The sequence below is a fragment of the Primulina eburnea genome, chromosome 10 (genome assembly GCF_022965805.1).
Source record: "Primulina eburnea isolate SZY01 chromosome 10, ASM2296580v1, whole genome shotgun sequence".
NCBI lineage: Eukaryota > Viridiplantae > Streptophyta > Magnoliopsida > Lamiales > Gesneriaceae > Primulina > Primulina eburnea.
Genome location: NC_133110.1, coordinates 5,368,893 through 5,378,874, shown reverse-complemented (window position 1 = coordinate 5,378,874; position 9,982 = coordinate 5,368,893). Strand labels below are relative to the sequence as shown.

Sequence of the window (9,982 nt, the reverse complement as noted above, 5' to 3'; positions counted from 1 at the left end):
TATAAATTGTCATTAAACATATTTTGTAAAGAAATTATATATAAACTAATAAAACTATAAAATATTACGAAGAATAAAAAGTTTAAAAAATCTTGTTTCTCAATCAACATATTTTTTAGATTTGTACGTTGTTCCCAATTTCCACTCAAAATGCAAAACTCACTCTAGCTCTTCCACCACAAGTTTATCCATATGCGCGGAGAAACACTCCGTACATATAATGCAAAAATTACTTGACTTTGACACATAAAAACATATAATTTATGCTGATCTTTCGTTATTTCATAGTAAACCCAGATACAATCCATTGGTAAATATTACATACACAAAAGTCTTTTTCTCGAGCTTAATGTGGGGGAAAAAATCTTATCGAGGTTTTGCAATATTGTACGTAAAGAAAACTCACGCCGCCCTAAGATCAAAGAACGTGGTTTCGTTCTTTTTTACATAAAATCTGTTGTATGTTTCGAAAATCTGATAATTCTTTTTTTTAGAACTTGGCGTGGAATGAAGACTGGGTAATTTTTTGATTAATTTTTAGCTTGTCTTGTTTGTGCGAGAGGTTGATGTCAACACACTTATAAGTTGTTACAAATATTCTTTAATTTTAATTTAACTATGTTATGAGTCATGACGGGTGACAGTGTACATGTATAGTAGAAAAAGCAGCCAACTAAATTTATCCTTTCCTACCAATTTTTTTAAAAAATCTTTCTATATAAAGTGAATCGGACACTGGAAGACTTCTTATTAAACTTAGCTCACACACACACACACACACAGAAGCATATTGTTAAAGATAACATCTTGGTCGAAAATGGTGAAGCAAGAGGATCTGTCAACAGCTATGAATGCCAAAATGGTGGGTTCCGGCGAGCACACCGTGGTTCTAGCGCATGGCTACGGAGCCGACCACTCGGTCTGGGACAAAGTATTGCCACACTTGGCTCAAAACTACCAAGTTCTTGTCTTCGATTGGTGTTTTTCAGGTGCTGTCAAGGATCCAAACCTCTACGACTCCATTAGGTGAGCAAATATCCCTTTTAAATGCCGTTGAATTCAAATAAAAAAAGTGAAAAATAGAAGTAGAATCAGGATATGATATATAATGTTCTGTTTAGTGAAGGACTTATTAAGACAAATATCATTGTCCCGAGTTTGGGACGAGGTATCGTATCAAAAGCAAAAGTTGGTGTTATTAGTGGTCTCACGTTGGTTGGATAAAATCTATGGGAGTTGTATATATTGGACAATCTTCTCCTTTGAGCTAATTTTTGGAGTTGAGTTAGGTCCAAGTTTCAATCTTAATTTGTTTGAAAATTTAAAGATGATCGATTTGTGCAGGTATGTTTGTTACGATGATTTTGCAGATGACTTGATTGGTTTGGTCGATGAAATGGAGTTGAAATCAACAGTATTCATTGGCACTCCATGTCTGGTATGATTGGATGCATTGCTTCAATTAAAAGGCCTGACCTTTTCCAAAGGTTACTGCTCGTCGGAGCTACTCCCAGGTTATTAAAACTTTATATACATCAGTAATTCATCCACTATATTAAATTAAATAATTAATACATATATATGTGTGTGTGTGTGTGCGCTATTTTATTTTACATATGGGCATGATGTTTTTTGCTATAACATGGGTTCGAGCACATACGTCTTTCACGTGAGGTTATGCTGCACCGAGAGATCTAATTCCGAGTATGATTGTTACACCCCGTAGAACATAGTCGCGGTGAACGCCGGCGGCATGCCATTTTATTTTAAATATTTCAATATATATGAACGCTTTCGATGTGATCTCAAATGACATTTAACATGTTACGGTTAATGTTGACGAGTCGTTTGAGTTTAATGAATAATAATTAAAAGTGTGATTCTCTCTACTAATAGATTTTTGAACAAGTCCGTCGCACATGACTTATTCAATACGATTTACCTAACTAACATAATTTGCAAACTATTACATCACGATTATTTGCCAAATAGATAAGAGATGATATTGACTTTAGATTCTCGGGTTGTTAAAATAAGTTAATTTTTATTGGTATTGTTTTTTGTTTAAAAAGCATTGATTACTCTGAACTTTTCGACAACCTTATTGTCATTATAGTTGTTTAAAAGATACGACAAACTCTGTATTTATAACATTAACTGAATCTATTAGTTAATGAAAATACAGCTAGTCTATTTCTTTTATATAGAATAATTAAAGATTTCCATTGTTGAATACGCAATCCTAAATTATCTTTAAATCTACAGACTTGGGTTTGTGGTCAGTTCCTATAAAAAAAATATGCGTTTGCATTCTTTGGTCCAAAAAAAAATGTTTTTGGACTATGTGGATCCACTGACACGGGGTTTGTGATAAGTTCTTGTCAAAAAATGTGTTTGCATTCTTTGGTTTAAAAAAAAATGTTTTTTACTATGTGGATTCACATGTTTTTTATCGGATGAAAATCAGTACAAAACATTAAAAATATGATACTAATATATGATATATAAGTACCTGTTTCACATTTAGTATCAATATATGATTTTTGAGTACCCAAATATGTATAAAAAAAATATTAGCATTAATGACACATCTTTTTTGGCTGAAAATTGGTACCAAAATTGAAATTGTGGTACCAATTTATGATATTTTATTATCTATTAATATTATATATAATATTTGAGTACTCAAAAAATTTACCAGGTGTTAATATAAATAAATTTGTTCCAATTTTATATTCAAAATATTATATTTCGAATTATATCTAAAACAGCAGGTACTACAACTATCGTATATTAGTATCATAATTTTAATTTTTGTATCGATTTTCATCCGTGAAAACATATGTGAGCTAAGATAGTGCAGAATTTTTTATGTAAATCAAATAGTGCAGAAACATTTTTTCCATATTGGAACTTAACAAAACTCAAGATTTAAAAGTAAGTTATCAATGAAATAAACCATATGTGATGAACCTTGTTATTAACTTTTCAAACAACTCGAAGAAATTCATTTTTATTGATTTTTTTAAAAGTTGCCCCACGATGTCTGATTTTAAGATGTATTTCAACGGCAAATTAATAATAAATTTTAAAAAATTGAATGTTCCTTTCCTTTCATTGTTACCACAAATTTAGACTTGTACACGAGAAGTCAATGTTTAGAGTTTTATTAACTTTTTATTCTTGAATTCTCAAAATTTTAGCATGATTTTAGCACAAGTTAATCCACAATCAATATATACACCTCTGAATCAAATAATATTATTTATAAATTGTCTGTTTTCAGGATAACTGAGTTGCTTGAATTTGTGGAGTTTGAGGTCTAAATCCTAAGCTCGAATTCTACAAAAATTTCTCTGTCTGGTTACTTAATATGTGTGGTTTGTAAGTCATTGCATATAATATGTAAAGTTATTTGTTTTAAAAAATATATAATGTAATTTATTTGTGAGAGGAGGGCAATATTTTCGTATAGACTCACATATCGTTATTCGTGAGACAAGTCAACTCAAATCTATATTTATAATTAAAAGTAATTTTATATGCATGAAAAGTAATATTCGTGACCAAATAGAATATTCATTTCATAAAATTGACCAGTGATAATATCTTGTGTATTATGATAAATCTCTTAATTAATTTTAATGTTGATAAATCTAAAATAGATTGGCAAACCTCGAAGACTATGAAGGAGGCTTTGAGTTGTCTGAGATTGACCAAATCTTCTCCAACATTGAGCACAACTACGAGAAATGGACTGCCAGTTTTGCTTCTCTTGTGGTGGATCCAACCGATCCTCTTTCCACTGAAAAGTTCGAAAACTGCTTGAAAAGGATGAGACCTGAGGTCGCATTGCCCTTGGCCAAGACTGTCTTCTTAGGCGATTACAGGGATATCCTTGACAAAGTGATCGTCCCATGCGACATCATTCAAACGAGAAACGATGTCGTCGTGCCAAGCTCCGTGACCGAGTTCATGAAGAGTAAGATCAAGGGAAAACATGAGGTACACATCATCGACACCGACGGTCATTTCCCTCAACTGACCGCGCCGCTAGAGTTTCTCGAGGTGTTCGATAGAATCCGGGAATTTTAATCACTACAAGCCCGGTCTATACGGCAATGCGTTTTATGAACCGGTTGGGTCCATCTGGAAAACTTGAGGACAAAGCTCACTTGCTCTCCCATGGCGGCAAATGTAGTAAATTAATTTATTTTGGATTTTGGATGAATATTTTAGATACCATGAGTTGGCTATTATTTTTATATACTATTTTGTATCGAAATTAAGTGTCGTGTTTTGTCCATTAGTTCTTCCCACCTTTTTTTTTAAAAAAAAAAAATTGATCCTTCACAGGAAGAAGTTATCATCCTAGTGTAAAATAGGTAGATTTATGTTTTTTTTTAAAGAAAGATTTATGCAATTTAATAAGATAATACAAACAGGCAATTTATGTTTGAGATGTCCATTGTTACAAATTTGAGATATAATTTTATCGATTACTATTTAATTTATAAATCAATTTCTAACATCAATATTGCATTACAAAATCTTGTACATTTACTAAATGTGGACTTCGTTGAGTCCGAAAATAATAATCAATAATGAAATGAAATGAAAGCAAATAAATACATGACAATTCCACTATGCCAGGCACCATCATCCTATATATAAAAATAAATAAATAAATTCTTTTCACAATCAAACTAGAGAAGAATAAACCTCTCCAAAAGAATGTAAAAGCTAATTCACAGGATCAACTTTCAGATGATTCTCACGAGCTCAGGACGTGACACCCAGTGGAGGTGTTTGGCCGTCTGATCCTCCCCTTAATGTGTCGTCCGACGACTGTTGCACGGCATCATCGGTGTCGCCTCTGTTAATTTCCTCGATCATCTTAAGAACTTCTTGCATGGAAGGCCTTTGGTCTGGGACTGTGGCGACACAGGCCATACCTATCTGTAGAAGCTGCACCATCTCCTCCTCTACGTTTTGATACCTCATGAGCTCTACGTCGAACACCTCGGCCGTCCATTCCTCCCGCACGACACTTTGGACCCATCTCGGTAAATCAATTCCTTCTTCGCCTAGAGACGCTTGGTTAGGTGCTTTGCCGGTTAATAGCTCTAATAGTAGTACCCCGAAGCTATAAACATCGGATTTTGTGGTGACTTTTCGAGTCTCTAGCACCTCAGGGGCACGGTAGCCCATTATACGGTGACTGGGAGGTGTTGAGCTTGAAAAGAGGGGATTCAGTCCGAAGTCCGATACTGAGGCGTCAAGATTGTCTTGTTTCAAGAGGATATTTGAGGACTTGATGTTTCCATGAACTATATTTTCACATACATGGAGGTGAGCAATTCCTCTTGCAGCACATAATGCTATTCTCAGTCTACTGTCCCAGTCAAGGGGAGAGCGGCCGGAGCCTCGACTACCTGTAAAATGATTACACCTTAGCTTTGTTTTATGATTAGTGCAACTGAGTCTCGATCAAATGCCGAAATCAATGCATTTGAGGAAACAACCAGACACAAAAACAGCAAATGGAATGTACCAAACCATAGGCTTGACTGTGAGATATCTTTCTAGCACTGCTGAAACCGAGTAGGTATTAGATACCATAAGTTTCCACATCTACATTTACATTAGATACCAAGAAATCACAAGCATGTGGGGGCACCAATGATCCCTTGGATGCCATATTGAAATTTTCTTTCCTAGCTCATGCTCATTCGAGGGAGCCAAACAACAACAATATGGATTAATTCGACATATAGAACTCAAAAGATACCATCAAATTCCATAACAAAACGTACTCTTGAATCATTTTTAATCAAAAAGTTGAAAATAAACAAAAATGCTTGCTTCCCAAAACAGACCCTCCTCGGATTCTCCATATTTTTCGTTTCTTGGCAGTTGGCACAATCAATCGTAAAACCATCATCATTTCTAATCGAACATCATAAATTACCACTCAAGAAAAGGCAATAAAGGAACAAGCACAATAATTAAATCAATTACCCCCGTGCCTACTACGTTCAATCTATGAGGTACACCCTCATGTAGCATAATCATTGGATCAAGGACCATTTCCGTAAAAAAACATTTCAAGAAATAGTGTCAGCTGTAGCCAACTGTTTCATGGGCATATTCTTCAACTTCTTTTTGAGTCAATATGGTATACATATCGACCCCTACATGTGCACACACAATCAAAAATAGCAAAGGATTTATGGAAAGGACAATTCACGGTTTTCAAATGGGTATATTAGTCGAATCTAATCTATCAAGTTTCGTTTCAAATATATACTTTGTTTTCCATATGAGTAAAGAAAACTATTGGAAAAATAAAGTTTATAAACAAACCTCCAATTTTTCTGATATTTAATTCATTTTAAAATGGTTTCGCGTTTTCCAAACCTTAGTAAATACAGGTATTTAGTAAAAATACGAAAAAAGTTATTAAACGTAGAAATTTAACTATATATTTTGGACAACTAAAAACGAAATGGAAGTCAAAATAATTGTATCATGCGTAACAAATATGATTGCATATATCAAAATATGTGTGGATATATGTTGCACCGAAAATGTATTTTGCGGTCTAGTATAACGCAAATCATTTTAAAATATTCGTGTAAATAGGAAAGAAAAAATGATAATGGTGTGACCACACACATATAACGTCAAGATAGGGAAAAGCCATTCACGTTTAAAAAAACATTTAAGAGGAAAATAAAGCGGTCATCAATATTTTTTATTCTTTCATTATATAGAAAAACATGTGTGTTGGCACTTGCCTTGCCATGTTGTGTATGTGGTGAATAAGAGCAAAAAGGTGTCCCAAAGGGTAACTTGGATGATAGGGCATGGTAAACCCCTGTCAAGACGTTAAGGGTTCAATCTCTCTCTAAATCTATAATCGAAGCTTTGAGTTTATCACACAAGATTTGTCCATTATAATTTACCTAGTCAGTGTGATTAGATATGACAATGGGGCGGAGCGGGGGTGGGTTTGCCATCCCCATCCCCGTCCCCGAATTCCATATATATCTACCTCCATACATGTTCCGATCCCCGCTTTTTCGGGTTCTGGGAATCCCCATACTCGAAACTTCGGGGATCAACTTTTCATCATCATCCCCGTCCCCATTATCGTTTCAAAAATATTAATACGACAAGACGATGACGGATTCAGTGATTTTCTCAAACCAAAACTTATTATTATCTATTATTATTAGTGATAACATTAATATTAGTATTAATATCAATATCAATATTAATAATAATATATTATTAATATTTAAAAAAATAATATTATTATTATATTATTGATACTAATAATAATATTAATTTATTAATGATATTATTTTCGGGACGGGTTTGGGGATGGGGATAGTAATCCCATACCTGCCCCGAACTACATCGGAGATTTAAAAAAATCATCAAACCTGAACCCAAAATCGAAATAATCGGGGATCCTCATCCCCGTTTCGGGTTTTCTACATAGGGAAAGTTGTAATCCCTAAGTGTGATTACTACGTTAACCTTTTAAATTTATCCAAAACACATAAAAAATAGCGGTTGCGATTCCAAAGTTTTTGTTTTTTTAAAAAAAAGCAATAGGCACCCCAATTGCCACTCTTATTGTTTCACAGTTTTGAGGAATTTAGAATTAACAAAATTTTCATATTATTTAATGAATATTGCATAGAAAAAGATTCAAACCATATGAAGGGGTCAACACTTAACCAAATGTACTCTTGCATTAAGAAAATAAGCCGGCCGGCCGGCCTAGAAGAACAATGGTTAACAATTAAACATGAACCATCAAAACTAATAATCAATGTCATGAAAAATTCTGTGTGTATAATGCGACTTATATCTTTTTAAGTTACATGTTACTTTTGAAATTAAAATACGTTATTTTTGAAATTACAAACTTATCTAACTGTATTCTTTTAAAATGTTTTTCAGATCCTAATTCTGACATAGGTAGGTGGAGACTCCAAATCTCCAATTATTGATTGAAAACAAGTGGGGTTTTCGTATTGGACAACATTTCAATATGTGAGCAATAAAGTCTCTAAGAAAAAGAAATTGGAAGAAATCTCCAGTCGTGGCTTTCACTACTCATTTCTAATGAATATGCAATATATATATATAGAGAATATATATATATATCTTACTTCCAAAATCTTAGCTTTTGAATGAATCAAACCAAACCAATTAGTTTATGCCTCTCGCCGACGAGATAAGATAATTTTGATGAAGTATGACAAGTATTTTTAGACAAAATTTGTCCTGATTTTTTTGAATAAAAGTTAACATTAATAATCCGCAACAAAAAGAAATTTGGAATTTCGTTATTGATGCTAAACAAAATTCAGAGAAGGCGAGGAATTGAGATGTAGAAAAAAATAAACAGAAAGATTTGGCATTAGATGAACAAGAAGAGAAAGAATTACCATGAAGAAGAACAGATAAGCTTCCAGCAGGCAAGTAATCATAGACCAGCAATTTCTCATCCTTGGAATAGTAAAAAGCTCTCAAATGCAGCAGATTCTGATGTTTTACACTGCCCAGATTCTGCATTAGCTCCTCGAATTCTTTCTTGCTATACATTACGTCCTTGAGCCTCTTCACCACAACAACTGTGCCTACCTCTAACACTGCTTTGTAGCTTGTTCCAACGCTCCCCTTCCCCAGCACTTCTGCCGAGGCCCTCAGCAGATCCTCCAAATCAAAACTGTAGCCACCGTCGGGAATGAAAACAAGCTTACTGGGCTGCGCCAATGGACCCCCTGAGACGTCGTCTATCGATGAAGATGTTCCAGCTTCCCCCACCGCCATTGCCGCTGCTGTTGTTATGGGCGGTTTCGGAGCTTTTGAGCTTTCTTTGGTCCTTCTTCTTCTCAAGAGAAGGAAAATTACGGAAAGTATGAGTAGAAGTATCAGTACTCCGCCGGCAACTGATATTCCGATAATGGCGGCCGTTGAGAGTTTCTTGTGTTTCTTGTGGGGAGTGGCGGTGGGAGGCGACGTTGGAGAAGGAGACGGAGAGGGGAAAAATGGGTTGCACGAAGGCAATGGGTCGCCGCACAAATCGACGTTGTTCGCGAATGCGGCTGCGGGGAATTTTGCGAACCCCGTGGGGATTGAACCGTTGAGACGGTTGTTGGCGACGCTGAAATCGACTAGTTTGGGTGGGACATTGCTAGGAATTTTTCCCGTGAATCCATTGTTCTGAAGAAAAAGGCCTGTCAAATTAGTAAGATTTCCAACCGAAAACGGGATTGAGCCGGAGAAGTTGTTGGACGAGAGGTCCAGCCGAGTAAGCCGACCCATATCGGCGATACTCGCCGGGAAATCACCGGTTAACACATTGTTCTGGAGGTAAAGGCTTCGGAGGAGCTTGAGTTGGGAGAAATCAGGTGGGATTTCTCCAGCCAGCCGGTTGGCCCGCAGGCTTAAGACTCGAAGCTGAGTAAGCCGGCCTAGTGTGTTCGGCGGGATAATTCCGACGAGCCCAACACCTGGAAGCCTCAAAAAATACACGGAAGAATTGGTGGCATCGCATCCCACGCCGACCCAGCTGCAGGCCGATTCGGACTCGTTCCACACCAGGCGTTTCTCATGTGGAACTTGCGAGAGGAAGGCGAGCAACACTTGCTTATCCTCAGTCGGCTCCGAGCCGGCTCGCCCGCTGTTCCGGAGCAACACCCAACACAATAACAGCATAACTAAACCAAACCCATCTCCCCGCCAAAATTTCCTCGCCATTAAGAATCCGAAGCAATGGCAACAATTTTATGGTTATTTCCGTAAGGAAGCAAATCCCATTGATTGAAAGACAAAAAAAAAAAGAGAGGAAACAAATAATAACGTAAGGTGAGCTTTACGCGAAATCTGAAACGTGAGCCACTACGCCTGCCTGCCTGCCTTTTGTCGACTTGCAACTCATTCTTCCATCATCGTCATC

At 35.9% G+C, this 9,982-nt stretch overlaps 1 protein-coding gene and 1 pseudogene across 1 annotated transcript; one reads left to right on the top strand and one right to left on the bottom strand.

The window, feature by feature from the left end:
- Positions 1-620: 620 nt before the first annotated feature.
- On the top strand, positions 621-4,367 carry LOC140842749 (strigolactone esterase D14-like; annotated as a pseudogene).
- Positions 4,368-4,559: 192 nt separating this feature from the next.
- Positions 4,560-9,982, bottom strand: LOC140842748 (probable inactive receptor kinase At2g26730). Its single transcript, XM_073210866.1, has 2 exons — positions 8,469-9,982; positions 4,560-5,435 (listed from the first exon to the last, which is right to left on the bottom strand). The coding sequence occupies exons 1-2, from the start codon at positions 9,781-9,783 to the stop codon at positions 4,783-4,785; spliced, it is 1,968 nt and encodes a 655-aa protein (XP_073066967.1). The 5' UTR covers positions 9,784-9,982; the 3' UTR covers positions 4,560-4,782.

What these genes read in the sequence shown, in the direction of transcription:
- LOC140842748 (XM_073210866.1), bottom strand. Translation starts at nt 9,783, where the DNA reads ATGGCGAGGAAATTTTGGCGGGGAGATGGGTTTGGTTTAGTTATGCTG. An exon ending in CTTATCTGTTCTTCTTCATG is followed by an intron (nt 5,436 to 8,468) that starts GTAATTCTTTCT and finishes ATCATTTTACAG; the next exon opens with GTAGTCGAGGCTCCGGCCGC.